This window comes from Solanum lycopersicum, chromosome 10 (genome assembly GCF_036512215.1).
Source record: "Solanum lycopersicum chromosome 10, SLM_r2.1".
Taxonomy (NCBI): domain Eukaryota; kingdom Viridiplantae; phylum Streptophyta; class Magnoliopsida; order Solanales; family Solanaceae; genus Solanum; species Solanum lycopersicum.
Window position 1 is genome coordinate 2,168,178 of NC_090809.1, and position 25,903 is coordinate 2,194,080.

Below are 25,903 nucleotides of genomic sequence, written 5' to 3' on the forward strand. Positions count from 1 at the left end.
TATCCCACAAAAACAGACATTCTTATTAAGAAAATAATGATTAGAGAATACCCAATGGAGGCATCTCTAGTCATTTATCAAAAATATACATAATGCAAACTCATCACACAAAAATAAATGTTCCAATGAAAGATAGATAAGTTATTCAAAAGGCAAACTCGATGCACTAAGCTTTCACTACGCGCAGAGTCTGGAGAAGGGCTAGATCACAAGGGGCATTTGGAACATGAATGGAAACTGAACATTTTGCCTTGGTGAAACAATTTAACACCAAAGGTCTTCTGTCTTCTCTGATGTTTATAACCGTGGCACGGGAAGAGAAGCCCGTGGAGTCTCCCAATCAGTCATGACATGGTTACGCGTAATCTCCTTCAGTGAACGACAGCCACTCAATGCCATCGTTAGCTCAAACTCATCGCGTATCATCTGCAGTGCTTTCTTGACACCAGCTTCTCCATCAGCAGCCAATGACCAAATGATTGGTCGCCCAATCTGCAGAGGCGATCACAAACGTCAATACAAGAACAGTATGTCATAAACAGAAGTATATATGTCCTCTTTTCCGGCTTTGTATAAGGGGCAGACTAGTGTCTAGCTTAGAAGTTATATGTGAATTCACGTGAATCCAGTAATTTGAGGTTTGTGTAAAGTTTGTACTTACAAACACGCCTGATGCACCAAGCGCCAGCGCTTTAAAGACATCTGTTCCACGACGAACGCCTCCATCCAGGAACACGGGGATACGGCCTTGTACAGCTTTCACAACCTATATATTCACATGAAAAGCAATGCATGTCAAGGTTTGTACTAGACAGACGAGACGAGAGGTACCAAAACAAGAATCAGTAAGCTAGATACAAGTTAGATACCTCTTCAAGAGCCATAATTGTGGCAGGGACATAGTCAAGTTGTCGAGCACCGTGGTTCGACACAATGATACCAGCTGCTCCAGACTGAACTGCAATCTTAGCTGCAGGTTCCAAAGTAAAAAGTGTTTCACTACTAATTTGCACAAGTATTGAACTCAATAATGTGAGGAGAAATTATAAAGAGTGAGATGACAGGTGCAGTAAGCTCCCGCTATGCGTAGGGTCTAGGGAATGGCCGGACCACAAGGGTCTATTATACGCAGCCTTACCCTGCATTTATGCAAGAGGCTATTCTCACAGCTCGAACCCGTGACTTCCTGGTTCAATGTTAACAACTTTACCAGTTATCCCAAGGATCCCGTTCAATTCATTGAAATAATCCATTATAAAAGTATCGGAAACAGAAGTGCATCTTTATCCCAGAGCCTAGGAGGAAAGAAAAATCGTTCTTTGCTTACCATCTTCAGCTGTAAGTACACCCTTTACCAGGATTGGCAGTGAAGTAATTGACTGTAGCCATTGAACATCCTGTTCATATTCAGAAAGAAATTGTTCATATAGGATTCATGAGGTTCATTATAAAGCACGTGATAGTGGCGGTAGTTTAAACCGATATGCAAGTTTCATAATTACTCCTTCGGATCTCAATTCATGTGATGCACTTTGACTTTGCACGGATTTAAGAAAAGAAAGACAGACTTGTGAGTTAGTATAAGTCATACATATCCGTGTGACTATAAATCATCATCTTAACGTGAAATAAGCAGTTTAAAGTAACATATCGTTCTTCTTAGGACAGACTAAAAAGGAAAATGCATCACACATACCGAGCTACATAAGACTTAAGAAGACAGCTAAACAGTAAGGAAGTCAAGGTACCTTCCAACTCAATGATCGATCAACTTGACCAGCGACATATGAAGCCAATCCAGAGTCCTCAGCCTGCAAACAGGATTTTGTTAAAACTACACATGAAAATCGTAGAAATTATTTAGAACAACAGGTACGTTCCGTTCTGTTCACTCACTTTGTTCAGCTTGCCAATGTCCAGTCCTTCAAAGTTCTTCAGTGACAAATGTGGTGGCAAATTAAATCTGCAAAGGACGGAGAGTGAATTAACTTGTGGAGCAGCTTCATCTCAAGCGCCTTAGCTAACAAGACGGTAATATAATTACACGCGATTGGAATATGCACCTGTTCTTAATATCAGCTTCTCTACGTCCCAATCTCGGGGTATCAACTGTAAGAGCTATAGCCTTAAAACCTGCTCTTTCAGCTCTTCGCACCAACTGAATTGTTACATTTCTGTCCTTATAGACCTGGATTTTCGATGCGATATATATGTTTTAGAGTAGTAACATGTATGTATAGTTCTGATAAGTCTTTTAACTACAGTAATATACTTACATAGAGCTGGAAAAAACGGGTGCCAGGTCCTGTTGAATTAACCTCCTCGACACTTGAAGTTCCCCAAGACGACAGTGTCTGCAATACGAATTTGTGAGACACAGGCTAAATTTTAAGACTCCAAATTTCATTTTCGACATTCATCCCATCCATCAAAATCCCATCAAGTACTTTATTCATTTGTGATTAGTTTAAAGTTATACTTGACAGGCCACAACAGACTAACCATAATTGTTTCTGCTGCCGATGCTGCTCTTGCTATAGCATACTCACCTACACATAATCAACCAAAACGATTACTTGATTTTTGACATTACACAACTCGTACACGAACATAGTTAAATCAAACATGATCAACAACCAAAGCTGTATATATCAAATATCTGGTTCGTGTTTGCCATACGTCTTACATGAAATAGTCCAAACAAGGTATATCGCGACATTAGTGAAGGATTAAATATGAAAAGAATCAAGGTATATATACCATCAGGATGAGCCATTTTCTGCATAGCTGTTGGTGCAATCATGATAGGCATTGAGATATTGAAACCGAGCACGCTTGTGCTTAAGTCAATCTTGCTTACATCAATAAGAATACGAGGCCTAAACCTGCATAAACAGAGAAAGAATAGCTTATTACTAAAACTAAAACACATATGACTTTATCCGCTATAACAATAAAGTCATAATACTGTTTTTTCGCCATATCCCAACTTTATCCGCTGTAACAGTAAGTTAGTTATGTGTGTTAGGATGGATTACAGTCCCACATCGGTTGGTGAATGGACTGGTGATCTACTCATATGGATTTGAGCAATCTTTCCTTATGAGATAGCGTTTAGGATTGAGTTAGGCCCCAAGATTTATTTTTTTATCATGATATCAGAGTCAGGTTCTACTCTGTCTGGGTTCCGATCCACGGTTCAGTTAGGACTAGGCCTCAAGGGGGTGTTGGAGCGGGTTAGAGTCCCATATTGGTTGGAAAAAATGTACTACTAGTGATTTGCTTATATAGACATGAGCAATTCTCCCCCTCGTCAGCTAGCTTTTTGATTGAGTTAGGCTTAAGATCCATTTCTTTATCATAGTATCAGAGTCAGGTTCAATTCTGTTTGGGCTCCCGATCCACGATCTAATTTGGGATTGGAGGTTTTAAGAGTCCCACATTAGTTATGTACTAGTGATCTTTTTTTTTTAATAGACTTGAGCAATCCGCACCTAATGAGCTAGATTTTGAGTTGATTTAGACCTAAGATCCATTTTTTTATACAATGTGACTTTAGTTTTTACTTCAATAGTGATCATTAAGTTCATTGACGATACGTATAAGTGAAATCTAACTCTGATCTGTTGTGTAGCAATTTATGACTTAGAACTACGACGGCTAAAACAACTTACAAAATTCTTGAAAAGGCATTTCTGTTCTCAGCCAAAGTCCATTGATCCTCTGCTCCAGATGCATAGTAGTCATACACCATTTTTGGCAACTTTTGCTTTGCAATTGCTTCAAACTCCATCACATTGGTAACTTCCCCCATGTTGTACTTGTTTTACGATATTTAAAAACTACATAAAAAGTATTTCAGTTAAAATTCAAAATATTTTTAAAAAAACATACTAATTGCATCACATGAAATGGGAAAAAAGGAGTAATATATAATAATTAATAAGATCTATGCTGCTTAAAATATCGTCAGATCCTTCAAAAGTAATGCAATTTTTGAAGATCTGAAACGAGTACTACAACATTTTCTAAGAGTCGGATCCGCGTAGAATAAAATAATATTGGATTCACATAATTAAAAGGAAACATGAAATAATGAGAAAGAAATAAGCTTTCAATTTTATTTTATTTTTTTAAAAAAAATATCACTTGAATAAGATCAAATAAGAACAAAGATAAGTGGTACCAACTATCTATTTTTAACAAATTAAAAAAGAGGTGCAAACATGCATGCAAAAAATGTAGCTCAAAATAATTATTTTTTACGAAGAATATTCAACTGACCGTCGTTTAAGCCGACTAGAAAAATAAGTAGAAAGGAATCCAAGATTCTTGATAAGAAGAAAAAAGAAAGCAAGTGTTTTTATAGGAAGTTAAGAGCAAACCTTTTGAGTACTCCCAAGCAATGAAGAGTGAAACAATAATTGAGGGAATATAATGTTTTATTATATTATTATAAGATAAGAGGAAAGAACCAGCATATATATATAAATAAAATAAGGGAAAGGGGCCTCATATACATATATCATGAACTTTGTTATTCATAATTACTTGTTGATACTTTTTTTTTTAAGTTATCATTAATTATAAGGAAAATGTACGAGTATTCCTTCAATCTATACTTAAAATTTTAGAAACATACTTATACTATACAAAGGTTCTATTATCCTTCTGAACTTTTTTTTATAAATAATTTTTTACCCCTTTTCGGCCTACGTGGCACTAGCTTGAAAAAGAAAGTCAATCAGCTTTGGGCCCACAAGATAGTGTCACGTAGGCCGAAAGAGGTAGAAAATTATTAATAAAATAAGTTCAGGAGGGTAATAGGACCTTAGTATAGTATAAGTGTGTCTCTGAATTTTCGGGCAAAGGTTGAGGGGTACTTGTGCATTATCCTTTAATTATTTGTCCATTTTGATAAATTAAGAAGTTCCAAAAATATTTACCTATTATACCTTCAATTTATACTTCGAAAAAATGTATAATTTTTTAAAATATTAAGTTTTTAACTCATTCACTTCATAATTAAGAGGGGTAAAATTGTAAATTGCTATGTCAATTATTGATTTCTTAATAGGTTTCTCAATTCAAAAGTGAACAAGTAATTAGAGACAAAGGGAGTATTATACCCATATTGCGAAAGTAGCTCACATATATCTCTATTGTTACACCAAATTGCTCATATATATATATATATATTCTTTTTCTTTAACAAAAGTGAAAAAAATTATTAATTTTATTAGTAAAAAATAGTCCATATAGGGGTATATTTGATCCATCTCACACTATTTTTAAAAAAAAAAAATTCAACAATTAATTTGAATTTAATTATTTTAGTGGTTAAATTTATTTTTTTTCACTTAATTTTTTATAAAATTCATTATAAACACCCCAAATTTATTTATAATTAAAGAAGTCAAAAAATAATTTACGTGTAAAAGAGATCAAATACGTAATTTTATTTTTAAATTAATTTTCACTTTTATAACAACAGAAATATATATAAGCCACTTTTGATACAAATAATATATAAGCCACTTTTGATACAAATAATATATAAGCTCTAAATAACAAAATTAAAGAAATATATCAGCTCTAAATACTGGTCCCGTTCCCTTAATTAATTATAAAAGAAGACAAAAAAGGTGTACCCAAAAGAAAGGAGAATCACAAATTGAGGATGAGTATTAAAAAACAAGAAAGATAAGTGAGTCACTACAATTGCCTTTTCTTATCACCATTCAATAATTTCCCAAACTATTTATCTGTTATTATTAAGACATATTTGGACATATTAAATGTTATAGTATAATAATATTATGTGGCATTTTGTCATACACTTATCTGCAATTTCCTTTTTCCCTGTCAATATCTATGTAAAATTAAAAAAAATAGAAGTATATGATAAGTTAAAGAAACAAGACAAAATATAATTTGAAATATGAAATATGAAATTTGATAAGAACTATACAATTTCATCCAATAAAAATATGCATATAAAATTAATTTAATAATTTTTGAAATTATTTCTAGAAGTTTATGAGTTATAAAATTAATACTTCATGTGCTAGCTCTGAGTCTGATAATAATAATTGTGTTAGCTATATAAATCCTTATAGATTATGTTTATCTATTAAATGATTATATAATGAGAGTTTATCAAAAAGATTAGACTATTTTAGTCAATCATGTATATCCTTAACAAAAAATATTCTTACTTTAATATTCAATAACGTACCATAATTAAATTCTTAATATCTTTTATTGATTGAATTTTGAACTTTAATCTTACTCACTAATCTAAGAAAAATCAATTTAATCCCTTATCTAGTTATCTATTTTTGGAAACAAAATTTTATTTAATTACTTTCAAAATATAATAAGATATATTGTATTTGTATACATAATAAGTGTAGTCACACATATATAATATTTTTTTAGCAATATATAGTGTATCCATATACTATAAGTGTATTCATATGCTTAATAATAAGTATATCTACATGCATAAAAATATTATCCCTAATTATATATCCACTTGTATATATATATATATACTATAATACTCCAAACTATTTTATATTATATACAATTTTTTTTAAACTGGCACTATTTTAGATAAATATAAGGTCTTGATTTGTTGTGTCATTGTCATTTTTTTCGATTAATAAGTATCCTTACTTATAGTGGCGTAGCTACGTGGTGGACATGTTGTTAAATTAGATTCCTTTCGTAAAAAAAAGAGTATCGTATATATAAGTATAATGATATATAAAATAATTAAATAATATATTTTCGACACGTTTAATATAATAAGTTATTGTAACTCAGTGATTTTGACGATGTTTAAAATGAAGTAGTGATCCGTGTTTGAATCTCATTAGTTTTACTTTTTGAAAAGAGCTTTTATTATACTATTTTTGAATATTTTTGTAAAATTTCTGATTCCGCCGTTACTTTAATTTATAATTATTTTTTGAGACATTTATGATTGGAGACATTACTATTACAGCTAAGAAATTTCCAGCAGACATGGGCCATAAACATTGTGGAGGTGCAATATATATATATATATATATATATATATATATATATATATATATATATATATATATATATATATATATATATATATATATATATACGAGATATCTGTCATCTCTCATGATATATAATTTTTTGTTATATCAATTAGAAAAAAATGATTGATACAAAATTATTTTTATGTAGGTTAATTTTTTTTCATGTATTTATGGAAAAAATATCTTTTTCTTACTATTATCGTATATTATGACACTCGTTTAATATATATCATATACTTTCAAAGCAAAATATACAAAGAAATTCGATTCGTTTCTTAAAAACAGAGTGTAATCCTTATAATACTCATCATGAAATGGGATTTTGATAGAAGATTGGTTCATTCTATAAAAAAAAAAAACAGATTAGATAAATATTTATCTTAAATTACTTGTTAATTTATAAAATCAAGATGAAACTAATTATTTTTTCATTTTATCTTATAATTAATTTCTTTTTGAAAATGTAACTAAATTTGTACCAAAAGTAGTTTCTTTAAGTGATAAATTAATAAAACTAAAATTTATGATTTTTAAGAAACGTATAAAAATTATTAAATATAAAAGGAATAAAGTACCTTTAAATTGGACATTTATGATGGGAAACTTCTGAGCCCAATAACATGACACATGAACATGGGGCCATTAAGAAGATGTGCCTTATGGCATCGTAGAAGACAATGACGGAGTTATAATTTTAATTAAAAAATATTAAATATAAAAAAAATTAAAATTATGTAAAAGTTATAAAGTGTTAAAATATAATATTAATATATCAATACGAAAAAAGATATTTTTATTTATTGTATAATTTTTGAACAAAAAAACATCGATCAAATAATCGATATCTCTCGAATATATGAAGTCCAATAATTGAAGGGATAGTGAAAGAAGTAGACAAGAAACGAAACCGGAGCCCAAAGACAGATACAACTACAAGGACTCAACTCACAAATAAAAATCTAATTTTATTTATTTATTTATTTAAATTATAAAATTGAAGTTTAAAGTCACAATATTATGAAATGAGAAACTTGACCAGAAGAATTACTACAAGATAGAGCTTTTTTTCTTCTTTTCGAGTATATTCCTTAATTGGAGGCGGAGCTATTTTGTACGAAGGGTAGAGCTGTCAATATGGGCTAGTCCATCTCATCCGGGTTGACGCATACATGTTTCGACATTTTACGGGTCAGGCTGGGCTAGCCCATTTTTTATGTGGGTCAAACAATGACCGGTCCAACCCACAAGTACGTGGGCTACAGGCTTGTCGGGCCAGTCCATTTTATTTAAAAAAATATATTATATTAAATTGACAAAACAATATTACATGATGTTAATGTTACTATTTTTTGATAAAATCTACGAATAAAATTATTTTTGTAATATTTATAAGTTCTTTTTCAAGTAAAAATATAAATATCTAAATAAAAATATTAACCTAATTGTTTTGAGTTTGTACTCTCTTTAATTTTAAATTTTAATATTATATAATATTTTTAAATTAATTTTTATTGGCCCATGGACCGGCCCTACCAATATTTCTCAAACCCCGCAAATCAACCGATTTATTCAGGCCAGGCTAAAAAGTCCTTTTTCTCAAATGGGCTCCAAAAATCATAGCCCAACCCTATTAAATCCCAAACTAGGCCAGGCCGACCCAACAGGCCTAGCCCATATTGACGGATCTAACGAAGGGGGTTTATTATATTATTGCTTAATTCAAATTTTCTTTGATGAAAAATTACATTATTTATGTATGATTAAAATAAGTTTATATATATATATATATATATATATATATATATATATATATAGTAGATGTCAATCCCCTTTAACTATCTATTTTATACATTTTGAACCTCTTTATTATAAATTATGGCTCCATCTCTACTTATAATATACCTGAGATTTTATATTTATTTATAATGTTATATAAAAACATACAAATGTGAATTATAAATATGAAATTAATAAAAGAAAAGGTCATGTAGTAGGTGGTATATAATATGATAGTGAAGAGTAGTTGGGAGAGTACATTAATCAATATCCACAAAAATAATATATTTTATAACATTATTTCTTAGATGATATGCCTCAATGACTATATTCTTATTAGGAGAATAAATAAATAAAAAATGTATACATAATATAACTTGTAATGCTTGATATATTGTTAAAAATATTATCATAAAAATCGAATGGAAAATAAAATTTTAATTATGAAAAAAAAATACGTATTTTTATTTCGCTCCGATGAAAAATCACTTTATATTTTAAAGATAAAAGAATTTTATTTTGTATAACAACTTCTCAAAAGCTGAGACCGACAAAGCCTCAATGAATTGTTTTATCAAAATATAATTTTGAATGAATTTATGAACATTTATTTCCATATTTCACACTGTATTGAAGATTGTGATTGAACAAAAATTTTGGTGAAATATACTTTATTTTATCTCATTTAATATAATCTTATTTTAATTCAGCATTATGTAGCATTGTCAATATTATTTAAAAAAATCATTTATATATATATATATATATATATATATATATATATATATTGATATAATTTAAATAAATAACACATTAGTTATCTCGTAAAATATGATAATAATTTGTTTATTTATGATTATAATATTTAGAGAAAAAACTTCAGATAATATCATGTTTTAGTATTATAACTAATAAGAATCTTGAAAATAATTATTAGAAATGATAAATTTATACCAGTTTATAATTTTACTCGAGTATTTTTAAGTAGAAGTAAAATTTTATCTTGGCTATATATTAATTTAAAATATTATCTCATGATGAAAAGTAATAATAGAATATATATATTATCAAATGGTGCTTTTGACCATTTTCATAATATTGGAATTTAAGTTAAGAGATTTCTCTTATTGTCGTACTTAATAATATTGTAAAATATTTTTGGTCCTTCAATAATATTTATATAAACATTATTATGTAGCTAGGACATGACAATAAATTATTATAAACAAACATATTTTGTTCATGTTATTAGATTCAAAGAAATTTCATTTTATTGTATTTATTAGAAGAACACATTTTTATGCAATATCACTAAAAAATTTGTGATTTTATTTTGTGTACTTTGTATCTTACATTTTTTTTTTTTTTTTGCATATTTCATCTTCATGCATGAGAATTTGTTGAACTCTATTAATATCATATCTTCAGGATTTTGGATTATAGACTCGAATTTTCACCTTTTCAACTATAATAAAATATAATATGAATTGTGTGTTTTCAATTGAAAAATTATTTGTATAGATTTAAATTCAAAATTCTCATCACTATATTTTATATCTCAAGTAAAAAAAATATTTATACACAAAATAAAAACAAAAAAGGGCAACTTTCCCATCTAGCAAACAAAAAATTCATATTTGTATGCTATAACAAACTTTGCATAATTGCGCTCCATAGCAAACATAAAACTGTATAATTTGCTATACATATACAATTGTATAATTCGCTGGCCTAAATTGTATAATTCGCTGGCCTATTTCGCTGCAATTGTATAATTTGTTTTGCATACAGTTGAATCGACTTAAAATGTATGTATATTGCATAATTATAAGTGTATAGCAAGAAGATATATGTTTTTCTCGCTTTATACAAAAACAGATACATAATATATACACTTCTGTTGTATAAAGCTAGAGAAAATTGTATTTCACTACAATTGTATAATTCGCAATTGTATAATTTGTTGGCCTTTTTCTCTGCAATATTTGAGTAAAATGTTTGTAAATTGTATAATTAAGTGTATAACACGAAGATATACATTTTTGCATGTGTATATACAATTTTCTCTCGCTTTATGCAAAACAGAAACAGAATTATACAATTCTGTGTATAAAGCGAGAGAGGCGAGCGAGAATGGAGAGTGGCGAGCGAGATTTTTGGGAGAGAGACGCTGGCAAATTTTAGCTAATGTTTGCTATGGATCACAATTAAATCAAACCCTAGCTATTCCATTTAATTTAGGTTATTAATTTGCTATTATATACAATTTTCCCAACAAAAAATGTACATAATCCTTTGAACTTTGTATTAACTACCTCAGTGGTATGGGCTGCATGGGTAATAGTTTGGGCCGCAGGGGTATTATGGGTCACATATTTGTTTACGAAGAAACTATATATATTAGATGTACTTCGTTACTTCCTCCGTTCGATATTGTCTGTCATAATTTCTATTTTTAAAATCTAACTATAAAAACTTTGACTAGCATTTTAAAATGTACTTTTTCATCATATTAATATATAAAAAATTGTAATTTATAGTACTTTTCATATAGTTTTAGAATATCTAAATTTTTTGTTTAAAATATCAAATTAATGTGATCTAATTTATCTTTGAAAATTAGTCAAATTGACTTTCGATAAGTGCAACATGACAAACAATTCCAGACGGAGGGAGTATTTTATAATATATATATATGTATGTATGTATGTATGTATGTATGTATGTATGTATGTATATTATAATTAGAGCAATTTTCACATATAGCAAACATAAAAATAATATTTGTATGCTATAACTATCATTTGCATAATTGCGCTTCATAACAAACATAAATATGTATATTTCGCTATATAGATACAAAAAAAGAGTTGTATGATTCGCTTTACATATACAAAGAAAACAGTTGTATAATTCGTTAAACTTATACAAAAGAAAGCAATTGTATAATTTGTTTCGGTATACATATACAAAAGATCTATTGTATAATATGTGTTTGTATAAAGCGAGAAAGAGAGAAGGACAAAAGAAAACTGAACTGGGGAAGATTGTATTTGTATAATCACAAGTGTACATGACAAAATTATATATACATTTGTATTTGTATATACAATTTTTTCTTCCTTTATATAAACACAAACGCATGCAATGCATATATTTGTGTTTGTTGCAAATTGAGATGAAAAATAAATGACATTGCCGCATGTAACAAAATGAGAGCTCTACCCAGTAGTTCATTACTAAATGAATAGCAATGATATTTGTCCAACTGATTTTTCAAAAAAAAAAGAAAAAGAAAAAAAGAAGTTGAGGCGAGCGAGATTCGTTGGGTGAGAGGCGACTGACAAAACAGTTTGCTACGAATTAGAATTAGGAAAAAATACATAACTTGATATATTTTAATAAATAATTACTGATTTTAGCGATATTTTTTTATTTATTATCATTTATAGCAATACTATGTTAAATCTGCAATATGTATTAAAAGTGAATTATGTATGCAATATATATGAATTATAATTGTTTTTTGAAATATATTATGTTTTTTAGTAAAAATTTGACACATTGTAGTGTATTAGAATGTGGGAAAAATGTATTATCCATCATTAAAACTTGTATTATATGTGAATAATTAATTGTTCTTTGTAATATGTATTAAATTTGTATTATAAATGAATTAGAAGTGATCAAATGAAAAAAAAATATTATTGCTATAAATGGTAGATACAGTAAAACCTCTATAAATTAATACTCGGTAAGTTAATAATCTCTCTAAAATAATATTTTTCTCCGGATCCGACTTGGACCAAAGGAAATAATCATCAATTTCCATAAGATGATAAGATAATATATTTACAAAAGACCCCTATATAAATACATGGTCCCATTAATATCATAAATTAATAATTCTATAAAGATGCAAATATATCTAAGACAGTTTAGAAAAATATGATTCTATTGTGTTCTGTTTTCTTAAAATTTAAATCTAGCCGAAGCTCATCTCTAACTTTTCTTATTGCATCTAAGAGTTCCGGTGTTGTCATTTCAAACTGTACCATAAAATTGTGAAGAGTTCTTGATGCGATAAGTGCTTCCTTACGTGTACTGGTTCCAAAGGTATAGTTATATCTTCAACTTCCTCATCAACATTATTTTTTTTGGTGGTTATCCACAATTTCGTCTATGTTCTGGACCTCTTAACATGTTTCACTTTCACCCAGTTAATCAAACAGGTTATTGACATTCATTTTATTGTGGTAATCGAGATCATAAATTAACTAGCTCAAGTTTATTAATGACGTTTTCACAAGTAGGTTCATTCAAATTTTTTGAGATTGCGTCCTCAAACAAATTATACAGTGTCGAATACAATTTGCTATTATCTGTTGCCGAACTTTTTCATCCAAACATGGATTGCAAAATTGACAGCATCCAAAACATTAATCTTTACTGGATCAGTTTGTCACACTTCATAGTCTTCTAATATCCTATGATAAAACTAACTATATTTTGTCATACCATTTTTCCTTACAATTATTATTATCTACATTAAAAATATTACATATTTTTATCATACTCATATATATATATATATATATATATATATATTATCTACATTTAAAATATTACGTATTTTAATCATTAACTAAGTATATTTTGTAAATATAATGAGGAAGATACACCTATATACATGTATTTTTACTATTAGATACATTAAAATAGGAAGAGAAGCGATCGAGATGAAAAAAAAACAAGTGACATTATATGTGTGATTTGCCTATGTATCTAGGATATCAGATACATCAGAGAGTAGATAGTGATATTTGTTATCCATCTCTAATACGTGTGAATTCACTTGTATATAGTGTATCTCAAACAAATTACAACTATCTGACCCCATAATTTCCACGATACATGCATATGAATGCACCAAAATATGGTGAAATTTGTAATATTATCAACTAGCGTGTATCTAAATAATTATCGATACAGACTTCAAAATCAATCTCCCCTCAATGTGATACTTGTGTCTTTTTGATTGGTTGGTGAGTGAGATAATTATATTATGTAATTTGTTTTATTAAGATATCGTATTATGATTTTAAATAATATATTATTTAATTTATTAAAAAGTAATATTTATATATCGAACATACTTATAACATATATTTTTGAGGAAGATACACCTATATACATGTATTTTTGCTGTTAGATACACTAAAATAGGGAGAAAGGCGATCGAGATGGAGAAAAAACAAGTGAGATTATATGTGTGATTTTCCTATGTATCTAGGATATCAGATACATCCAAGAGTGGATAGTGATATTTATTATCCATCTCTAATACGTGTGAATTCACTTGTATAGTGTATCTCAAACAAATTACAACTATCTGACCCCATAAATTCCATGATAAATGCATATGAATGCACCAAAATATGGTGAAATTCGTAATATTATCAATTAGCGTGTATCTAAATAATTATTGATACAGACTTCAAAATCAATCTTCCGTCAATGTGATATTGTGTCTTTTTGATTGGTTGGTGAGTGAGATAATTATATTATGTAATTTGTTTTATTAAGATATCGTATTACGATTTTGAATAATATATTATTTAATTTATTATAAAATAATATTTTTATATCGAACATACTTATTTAATATTCATTTAAAAAATAAGCTATGTTTCGTAAAAGTCAAATATGTGTTAAAACTTTATATAAATTGACGTGTAAAAAATATATGAATATTTATGACCAAATATTATCTAAATTAAACGTTAGAATGAAAACACCTATAAATTCAACATATATTATTAGTTTCATCTTCAAACAATTGATAATCTTAAAAATATCATTTATTTGATTAACTAAACTTAGAACACCTTCAACCTGCCACATGACATATCAAGTGGTGTCAAACTCTTATAGAAACATCATACTCTTAATAAAAATTCGAGAAAAATGCTTAATACACCTTTAAACTTGGCGATCATTGTTGAGTATATTTGTATGCAAGATCGGAGTATATTCAAATTCAATTAGTTCGTAAAATGAAACTAATAATTCAAGCCGAATTTAGATATATGTTTAATATCCTCTCCCTAGATTTTATTTTTTTCTTGATACTAATTTGAAATGAAATGAGCTAAATCGACACTTATTTTGAGATCGAAAAAAATTACCGAAAAACAAGCAAAATATCCGTGTTCGTCTTTTTTGGCTCTTTTTCATTTTCACAAACAGTTGATGTACACAAAATTCCAGTCAAGCTTCAACCAGTGAGCGAGCGCGTGTTGACTGAACTCTTTAGGTATCAATGGCGGATCGAGAGAGAAAATTGATGAGCGAAGGTGTTTTAACTTATGCATACATACTTCTCTATATTTCCTTATCGAGTGGTCAGATCTTCTTCAACAAGGTACCTAAAAAAAACAATTCAATTTGATTCATGTATTCATTTGTTTCAACTGTTTTTAGCACTATGTTGTATCGTTAGTTGATTGGGTACCTGTGAAATACATTTTGTTGATGGGAGTTTCATCAACTCCCAATTTAAGAAAAAATGAAAAAGATAAAAGGGGATTGAAACAAAAAATGTAAAACATTAAGTTGATTTAATGTGTTCATTTGATTCAATTGTTCTTAGCTTGGGTTATAGGGAGGAGAGACATGAGTGTCGCGGTATGTTGAATGGCTAAGGGTGTTGATCGGAATCTTAGTAGCTCAGTTAGTTGGTTTGCTACCTGAACCTTGTAATCCCCTCCTTATAACTTGAGAAAAATGACAAAATGAAGAAAAGGGGATTGAAAGAAAACAGTTGTATAATTCGTTAAACTTATACAAAAGAAAGCAATTGTATAATTTGTTTCGGTATACATATACAAAAGATTTATTGTATAATATGTGTTTGTATAAAGCGAGAAAGAGAGAAGGACAAAAGAAAACTGGACTGGGGAAGATTGTATTTATATAATCACAAGTGTACATGACAAAAATATATATACATTTGTATTTGTATATACGATTTTTTCTTCCTTTATATAAACACAAACGCATGCAATGCATATATTTGTGTTTGTTGCAAATTGAGATGAAAAATAAATGACATTGCCGCATGTAACAAAATGAGAGCTCTACCCAGTAGTTCATTACTAAATGAATAGCAATGATATTTGTCCAACTGATTTTTCAAAAAAAAAAAAAGAAAAAAACAAGTTGAGGCGAGCGAGATTCGTTGGGTGAGAGGCGACTGACAAAACAGTTTGCTACGAATTAGAATTAGGAAAAATTACATAAATTGATATATTTTAATAAATAATTACTGATTTTAGCGATATTTTTTTATATTTATTACCATTTATAACAATACTATGTTAAATCTGCAATATGTATTAAATGTGAATTTATGTATGCAATATATATGAATTATAATTATTTTTTGAAATATATTATTTTTTTAGTAAAAATTGACATTGTAGTGTATTAGAATGTGTGATAAATGTATTATCTATCGTTACAACTTGTATTATATGTGAATAATAAATTGTTCTTTATAATATGTATTAAATTTGTATTATAAATGAATTAGAAGTGATCAAATGAAAAAAAAATATTATTGCTATAAATGGTAAATACAATAAAACCTCTATAAATTAATACTCGATAAGTTAATAATCTCTCTAAAATAATATTTTTCTCCAGATCCGACTTGGACCAAAGGAAATAATCTTCAATTTCCATAAGATGATAAGATAATATATTTAGTGAAGACCCCTATATAAATACATGATCCCATTAATATCATAAATTAATAATTCTTTAAATATACAAATATATCTAAGACAATTTAGTAAAATATGATTCTATTGTGTTCTGTTTTTTAAAAAATTTAAATCTAGCCGAAGATCATCTCTAACTTTTCTTATTGCATCTTAGAGTTTCGGTGTTGTCATTTCAAACTGTACCATAAAATTGTGAAGAGTTCTTGATGGGATAAGTGTTTCCTTACGTGTACTGGTTCCAAAGGTATAGTAACATTTTCAATTTCCTCATCAACATTATTTTTTCGATGGTATCCACAATTTCGTTTATGTTCTGGACCTCTTAACATGTTTCAGTTTCACTCGGATAATCGAACAGGTTATTGACATCCATTTTATTGTGGTAACCGAGATCATAAATCAACTAGCTAAAGTTTATTAATGACGTTTTCACAAGTAGGTTCATTCAAATTTTCTGAGACTACGTTCCTTAAACAAATTATACAGTGTTGAATACAATTTGCTATAATTTGTTGCCAAACTTTTTTATCCAAACATGGATTGCAAAATTGACAGCATCCAAAACATTAATATTTACTGGATCAGTTTGTCACACTTCATAGTCTTCTAATATCCTACGATAAAATATGTTCGATAATATATGTTGAAAACTCTTATTATCCTAACATCATAAGGTTGCAATTAGTAAGGCACATGATTTTGATATATTCGTTGTACTTTATGTATAATTTTTTTATGTGAAATCTATAAATATGATACATAAATTAGTAAGATACGATGATTTTGATATATTCAAAATTAACCTTTTATTAAATCTCAAACCATTCTTTAATATTAATAAATATTAATTTATCGATTAAATAATATCTCTATAAAATATTAATATTTTATAGTCCCAATTATATCAATTCATAGAGGTTTTAATGTATTTTTTCATTATAGTATATTTATGTAAGTTTCCCTTAAAATTAAATAAAACTATATCTGTAGCATTTAATTTGAATTAAAAGTGTGCTATTTTATACAATTTTTCCTTATAATTATTATTATCTACATTAAACATATTACATATTTTAATCATACATATATATATATATATATACACACACACACACACACACACACTAATTATTATCTACATTTAAAAAATTGCGATTTTTTCAATAACTAAGAGTGTCCTATCATATATTGAGGAAGATACACTTATATACATGTACTTTTGCTGTTAGATACACTAAAATAGGGAGAGAGACGATCGAGATGGAGAAAAAAACAAGTGAGATTATATGTGTGATTTTCCTATGCATCTAGGATATCATATACATCAAAGAGTGGATAGTGATATTTGTTATTCATCTCTAATACGTGTGAATTCACTTGTATATAGTGTATCTCAAACAAATTACAACTATCTGACTCCATAAATTCCATGATACATGCATATGAATGCACCAAAATATGGTGAAATTCGTAATATTATTAACTAGCGTGTATCTAAGTAATTATCGATACAGACTTCAAAATTAATCTCCCGTCAATGTGATATTGTGTCTTTTTGATTGGTTGGTGAGTGAGATAATTATATTATGTAATTTGTTTTATTAAGATATCGTATTACGATTTTGAATAATATATTATTTAGTTTATTATAAAATAATATTTTTATATCTAACATACTTATTTAATATTCATTTAAAAAATTAAGCTATGTTTCATAAAAGTCAAATCTGTGTTAAAACTTTACATAAATTGACGTGTAAAGAATATTTGAATATTTATGACTAAATATTATCTAAATTAAACGTTATATTGAAGACACCTATAAATTCGACATATATTATTAGTTTCGTCTTCAAACAATTGATAATCTTAAAAATATCATTTATTTCATTAACTAAACTTAGAACACCTTCAACCTGCCACATGACATATCAAGTGGTGTCAAACTCTTATAGTTTCATCGGACTCTTAATAAAAATTCGAGAAAAATGCTTAATACACCCTTAAACTTGGCGATAATTGTTGAGTATATTTCTATGCAAGATCGGAGTATATTTAAATTCAATTAGTTCGTAAAATGAAACTAATAATTCAAGCCGAATTTAGATATATGTTTAATATCCTCTCTAGATTTTATTTTTTTTCTTGATACTAATTTGAAATGAAATGAGCTAAATCGACATTTATTTTGAGATCGAAAAAAGTTACCGAAAAACAAGCAAAATATCCGTGTTCGTCTTTTTTGGCTCTTTTTCATTTTCACAAACAGTTGATGTACACAAAACTCCAGTCAAGCTTCAACCAGTGAGCGAGCGCGTGTTGACTGAACTCTTTAGGTATCAATGGCGGATCGAGAGAGAAAATTGATGAGCGAAGGTGTTTTAACTTATGCATACATACTTCTCTATATTTCCTTATCGAGTGGTCAGATCTTCTTCAACAAGGTACCTAAAAAAAACAATTCAATTTGATTCATGTATTCATTTGTTTCAACTGTTTTTAGCACTATGTTGTATCGTTAGTTGATTGGGTACCTGTGAAATACATTTTGTTGATGGGAGTTTCATCAACTCCCAATTTAAGAAAAAATGAAAAAGATAAAAGGGGATTGAAACAAAAAATGTAAAACATTAAGTTGATTTAATGTGTTCATTTGATTCAATTGTTCTTAGCTTGGGTTATAGGGAGGAGAGACATGAGTGTCGCGGTATGTTGAATGGCTAAGGGTGTTGATCGGAATCTTAGTAGCTCAGTTAGTTGGTTTGCTACCTGAACCTTGTAATCCCCTCCTTATAACTTGAGAAAAATGACAAAATGAAGAAAAGGGGATTGAAATAAGGTATATAAAATATTAAATAATGAGTTCATTTGTTTCAATTGTCCTTAGCTTGGGTTATAGAGAGGATAGATATCAATGGCACTATGTTGTACGTCCTCGCGAAAAGTATTAAAATGATTGAGGAGAATCTTAGTAGCTTAGTTGGTTTGTTACCAAAACTTTTACCTTGTTGATGAGAGTTCGATTCCCCACCTTGTAATTCCCTTCCTATATTTTCTTTCCCCTAACCCCAATTTAAGGGGAAAAGAGATGCATGCGATTGAAACAAGGTACATAAAACATTAAATTGACGTGTTCATTTGTTTCAGTTGTCCTTGGCTTGGGTACAGGAGGATAGATATGAGTGTCTGTGCAAAATTATTTTAAACTAGCATAAATCATCTAATATTGAATGAATAAGAAATGGCCTACTTGAATTAGTTTGAGATGGAGTTGATTGATTAAAGTGGTTTACTTTAACGATGTCTAATTAACATTGGGTTTACTTTAACAATGTCTAATTAGTTTGGTGGTTGCTAGAAATTGAGTACGTATCCATTTTCCTCTGTCTAAGTGTACCATGTTGGTAGTGAGGTGGGTTAGGTATTGGGCAATTTTCACCTCGTAATCGAGCTTTTGGGTTGAGTTAGCGCCAATCTCTATTTCTTTTTCATGGTATCAACCGGAAACTCATTCTCTGTTATTGTGTGTCACAATGTTGGGCTCCATGTTATGTTGTTCACGCTCAAATTAGTAGACCTAAGAGTGCAAAGGGTGTTAAGTGTCCCACTTGGGTTGAGAAATTAGTTAGGTATTCAACAACTTTCACCTCATAAACTAGCTTTTGGTTAGGCTCATTCCCTGTTGTTGTATGTCTCAATGTTGGGCTCAATGTAGTGGTGTTCACACTCCAATTAAAAGACCTGAGAGTGCGAAGGGGTAAGTGTCCCATGTTGGTTGAGAATTAGTTATTTGTCTTGTTATATGATATTAGGCAATCCTGACCTCATAAGCTAGGTTTGGGTTGAGTTGGGTCCAAAATCCATTTTATGACTCTGTTACGGTGGATATTTGTAAATTGTAGGATTTAGTGAATAAGGCCATTCGTACACATGAAGCATAAACATTTTTTTTTACTGACTTGTGTCTAGCTAGGTTGTTGTACCTTGACTATTTCACGGATACTTGTAACCTTCCACCGTTACATGTACCGGATAACTTTGTTCACCAAAAATTAGGACCTTAATCCGATGGGAGGAAATCCTCAAACTCTGTTAGAATTTGCTGAGATTCGAAGCATTTTTCCCCATAATCTTCATTAACTGCTAGACCACATTGTTCCAACATGAAGCACAAAGTTAGAATTCAAAATCCAATTTATTCTTTATAGACATAATGTGAATGCAATTATATAGTACCTCACTTTCCTTTCCTTTCCTTTCTTTTCCATCAACAACTTTGGGCTCATGTTACCCAAGTGGAGATTGCGGAAGTCTAGTACTGTCCTATAATTTGTGATTTGATTAGTTTGAGTACTCTATATGAAATGGTGGGGTGTTTTATTAGAAGGATTTTTTAAAACGCTCAAGGATAAGCATTTCTAGCATTGATCAATGGTCAGCTTTTCTTAGAAGGTTCTCGAGGTGCACCATAATTTATTTGTTTCTTCTTTGCGTATATAAGATCCATGTCATTATTTGGTCACATGCCTAGGATAGTTCATGAATATTTAAAGTCTGTTTGGATGGGAGACACCTTGGTTTCTGGGGACTTCATAGACATCTCACTCACTCTTCTTTTGAAGTAAATCTGTAGAAGAGCTCAATGTCCTGCAGTTTTGAGCTTTTGCTCAATTCACCTCTAGTTTGAGTTTGTGGTTCCAAATCCAAATTTTCTTAAAAAAACAAATGTGCGCAAACAATTTGGGCCTATGAATTGTAAACCAATATGGCAAATCCCTCAATTAAAATAACCCCTCAATCTCCAATTTCATTTTGGTTAAAATTTGTTGGATATTAAGTACACCTTTCATTGGATATTATTAAGACACCGATGCTATCTCCCTTTTCTTTTCAAAAATTTTGTTCTGTAGAAGGTTAAGCTGGGGTAACTTAGTTAAAATTACACACATTCTCTGCTACTATCAATCTTGATCAGATGATTTCATTAAACCTGATCAATCATGTATTAAGTATGCTTCTCCACATTTTCAAGAGGAATCTGTATGTCCTTACAGAAGCCCCTGTAACCTAGATAATTAGGTTTCTGTTCATTCTTCCTTGTGGATAAGCTTACCATAGTGACCAGATATAAACTCTAGTAACCTAAACCTCCTTCAGAAACAGCCTCTCTCCCTCACCTCTGAGGTAGAGGTAAGGTCTGCGCACACTCTACCCTCCCCAGCCCTCACCATGTGGGACTATACTGGGTATGTTGCTTTTGTTGTTGTTACCGGAACCTCCTCGGTGAGTTGGACGACTGTGAATCAGCCCTTTGCTAATGGCATTGAAAAATCTAAACCATAAAAGAGAACTCAAATATCAGGTTTCTCTAAAGAAATGGCCACTATGCTTTGGCTGAACTTTCATACTTTTCTTTTTCACCTTTCAATGAATTGAAAATGAGATAAAGATGCATCATTGTTGGATTTTATCTTGCTTGATTTCTTTTGACTACAGTTCTCAGTTGTTGCTTTAAGAATAGTTCACTTGTTTGACGTTTCTCTGCTCCTTTTATGTGCAATAATTTATTCATTGCAGTGGGTTTTATCATCAAAAGAAATAAACTTCCCGTATCCTCTTGCGCTGACGCTACTTCACATGGTCTTCTCCTCAGTACTATGTTTTGTGCTTACCAAAGTTCTCAAGGTAAGATTTTTTCTCCCTTTTACTGATTGTTTGGGTAACTAGTGATGCTAATTTAGGCATTTCTTTGCAGATAATGAAGGTTGAAGAAGGAATGACTCTAGACATGTGAGTGCATGTGAAAATATGTCATGTTAAATGTTTTGGATAGCAAGTTTTATATCCAATAACTCTATTACTCTGTCTATTCCAATTTATGTGGTACCAATTACTGTTTTGAGAGTCGAAGAGGTTCTTCTTTGACCATGTTTTTCTTTAAAAATTGGGATTACATTATGACTTCTGGTACTTTATATGTAGTTTCTAAATATGTAATTATATTTCTGAAATCTTGAAGAATCTAATTCCGATTCACACCGTAATTAAGTACTTTGGCTACTCTGAACCTCGTCACATGAAGTGGAATGAAGGGAGTATCTTTTATAACTTTTCTTCAATAAAGAAGGCTCATTTAGCTAGATTTTTTCCTATCAAAATATATGTAAATCTCTGTCTTCTGCCATCTCATCGCTTTTCCTCTTTCGGTGCAATCCATATCTTTTCTCCTGCTTTGCCTTGCCCGCCTTGGAAGTTGGATAAGCCAAGACTTGAGTGTTTAGCTGTTTAGTACATCACAAACTCCTTGGCTTATTGGTTAGAGATGTTCACTTTCTTCGAAGAATCATGTCATGCACTGCACAAGTTACAGATATACTTCTCATTAAAATTATATTTTTATTGTCTTCCCTAAAATGATGATAGGAATTTATTGTCCCAACATGTTGCTCCACTAAGAGACAGAGCGCCACATAGTTTCTATCCCCATCCTTACAATTATGCATAATCAGACATCTAGTTAGGCATAAAATGGATTAATTTGAATAACTTACTGAACTAAGTGTACACTTGCACTGCACAGTTATCAAAACATGTATAAACAAGACAGAGAAAAAAATTAGCATTAATCTTCTTCCTTACAATTAGTATAAACTAGAAACATACCTGAAGTTGATGGTTCTCTCAATTTTATCACAACTTTTGCTTTTGTGCTCAAAATCCTTACAACAGAAGTAGGCACCAGTGTGTTACTGTACTACTTTTTTCCTTCTCAACTTTTTTCCATTAGACTTTCTTGAGACTAACTAAGATTTCAATATGCAGATACATTAGCTCGGTCATCCCAATTGGTGCTATGTTTGCTATGACGCTTTGGCTTGGGAACACAGCTTACCTTTATATTTCTGTTTCATTTGCTCAGATGTTGAAAGCAATCAGTAAGAATTTTTTCTATCGAGTTGTCTTATATTCTGTAGTTCATAGATGTTAGAGGTATGTAAAACTTCAGTATAGTTTTATGCTGATATATATAAGTGTCAAAGGATGTTTCATGTGTGATGTTTACACTTTAGACGTTGGGCTGGTGGACGTCCTGCTCAAGTACTCTATACTCTTCGTTTGTTTGTGTGAGAATATGATTTCACATTTTTAGGTCTCATCTGCAGTGCCCGTAGCTGTCTTCATCCTTGGAGTTGCAGCTGGACTCGAAATGATGAGCTGCAGAATGCTTCTCATAATGTCTGTAATCAGTTTTGGTGTACTAGTAGCTTCTTACGGAGAAATAAACATCAACTGGGTTGGTGTCATCTACCAAATGGGAGGTGTTGTTGGAGAAGCTTTAAGGCTTATATTTATGGAGATTCTGGTAAAACGGAAGGGCCTCAAGCTAAACCCCATTTCTGTCATGTACTATGTTAGCCCATGCAGGCAAGTGCATTTTTTGTCTGAAAGCAGGATGCTTTTTCGAATTTTGTTATTATGTTATGCTTTAACATTATAAAAAAGACAATGTAATGGAACTCTCTTGTTACGCAATGCAGCGCTCTTTGCCTTTTAGTTCCATGGATCTTTTTGGAGAAACCAAAGATGGACGAACAACTAACATGGAGCTTTCACCCTATTGTTCTAACTCTAAATTGTATATGTACCTTTGCCTTGAATCTCTCTGTTTTCTTGGTGATCTCACATACAAGTGCCCTAACAATTCGTGTTGCTGGAGTTGTCAAAGACTGGGTGGTTGTACTGCTGTCTGCACTACTTTTTGCTGATACGAAGCTGACACTTATCAATCTTTGTGGTTATGCTATTGGTACTTTTCTGACCCTCGTATCTGATGCCAAGAAACATTCTACTTTTAACTATTTAACTGATTTCCAGCCATTTTCCTTGCATTCATTCTACATAGATGTGCTCCTTTGCAAAATACTCATCATCTACTTCTTGTTTTGGCTCATTATCTGTGCCCGGTAACTGGATAACCCTTTGCTTTGTCTCTATTGATTTGTGTAAGTGAACCAATGCTGCATCTAGTCCTCGGGGAACATCTTTCTATATTTTATCGCAACTGCTTTAATTTGTCCAGTGTTGGCACTTTGTGGTAGTGATATAATAGTAACTTCTTCATTAGAAGAGCTAACCTGTGACTAATACAACTGATTAGACCTCAGTAATGACATTATTGTTCTTGATGAATACATTGAGAGGACTAATAATTAATAAACACTGCCAAGAGCTTCATGTTGATAGAACACTTTATTTTATGTTTTTATTTTCTCAAGTAAGATTGTTAAACTTGGAGAAATCCTAATCTTTTCTCATACTGCATATATGATGATAAATATAAATATTGATGGTACTCTTTCATGATCGCATAGTAATATAGAAAATATGTTTTCTGCAGCTATTGCTGGTGTAGCTGCATATAACAGCCACAAGCTAAAGAAGGAAGCTACCCGAGTAAGCTCAGACGAGTCTCAAGCCACTTCGTCTATACCTTTAGTATCATCTTCAACGTCAAATGCGTAGATCTATCTGAAGAGTAGTCTTGCAGTCTATTCTGAGGTCTTGCAAGTAACGGAGCAGAAAATTCTGCAAATTCCAGTATGTCTTTTTTTTCCGGGGCAAGTAGGGGTTGGCTCACTCTTAAAATTGATGCATTATTGAAAACTACAACACATTTGCTGGTTTAGTAGAAGATAAAGTTGAACATGGTGATATTCAAGTCATGAACTTATCTATGCGACATTCTCTGGTTATTACTGCTGCTTTTGAATTCGAGACATCGGAGCACAAGAAAAAGAAACAGCTATAATGATGTATAATATAGAGGATCCCATATATTTTTGAACGCGTAAAGGTTGGGAAACTGACATTCTTTTTGTTCGATATAGACATCGATGAATGCTGACTGTTGATATGTTGAAACAGATTCCAGATTTATTAGAGTGTATAGCTGTTGGTGGAATTGAGTTCTTCTTGAGACAATTTTCTGTTGTAAGGTTGATCATTTTTTTTGCTTGAAATACAATATTTGAACAGATTAGTAAGAATTGAAGCCTTACATTGTATGATGAGCTATCACTTCTTTCACCACATAAATTTATCTATTTGGATTGTTTTATTCGAGCCGAAGATCTTTCGAAAACAATTTATCTATCTTGAAAGGGTAAATGTTTGCGTACATACCATTCTCCCCAGATCGCACTCGTGGAGTTATCTTATTTTATAGGTATGATTAAAGTTCATTCTTTTAAGCAAGTT

At 30.3% G+C, this 25,903-nt stretch overlaps 2 protein-coding genes across 4 annotated transcripts; one reads left to right on the forward strand and one right to left on the reverse strand.

Annotated features, from left to right (window-relative positions):
* GLO2 (glycolate oxidase) lies at positions 1–4,457 on the reverse strand. Of its 2 annotated transcripts, none has more exons than NM_001347977.1 (12): positions 4,386–4,457; positions 3,675–3,842; positions 2,761–2,885; positions 2,503–2,549; positions 2,277–2,354; positions 2,064–2,188; positions 1,897–1,963; positions 1,749–1,811; positions 1,328–1,397; positions 870–970; positions 662–766; positions 1–492 (listed from the first exon to the last, which is right to left on the reverse strand). In NM_001347977.1, exons 2-12 carry the CDS (start codon positions 3,812–3,814, stop codon positions 298–300), a joined length of 1,116 nt encoding a protein of 371 aa, NP_001334906.1. In that variant the 5' UTR covers positions 3,815–3,842; positions 4,386–4,457; the 3' UTR covers positions 1–297. The 2 variants fall into 2 exon arrangements, with proteins under 2 accessions (NP_001334906.1, NP_001334907.1); NM_001347978.1 differs by lacking the exon at positions 4,386–4,457 and adding an exon at positions 4,285–4,337 and having other exon boundaries at positions 3–492.
* Positions 4,458–15,115: 10,658 nt separating this feature from the next.
* On the forward strand, positions 15,116–25,710 carry LOC101256130 (probable sugar phosphate/phosphate translocator At3g14410). Of its 2 annotated transcripts, none has more exons than XM_069289707.1 (7): positions 15,116–15,282; positions 22,223–22,330; positions 22,401–22,435; positions 23,468–23,580; positions 23,809–24,070; positions 24,184–24,452; positions 25,044–25,710. In XM_069289707.1, exons 1-7 carry the CDS (start codon positions 15,181–15,183, stop codon positions 25,166–25,168), a joined length of 1,014 nt encoding a protein of 337 aa, XP_069145808.1. In that variant the 5' UTR covers positions 15,116–15,180; the 3' UTR covers positions 25,169–25,710. The 2 variants fall into 2 exon arrangements, with proteins under 2 accessions (XP_069145808.1, XP_004248226.2); XM_004248178.5 differs by lacking the exon at positions 15,116–15,282 and adding an exon at positions 18,793–19,089.
* The last annotated feature ends 193 nt before the right edge of the window (positions 25,711–25,903 follow it).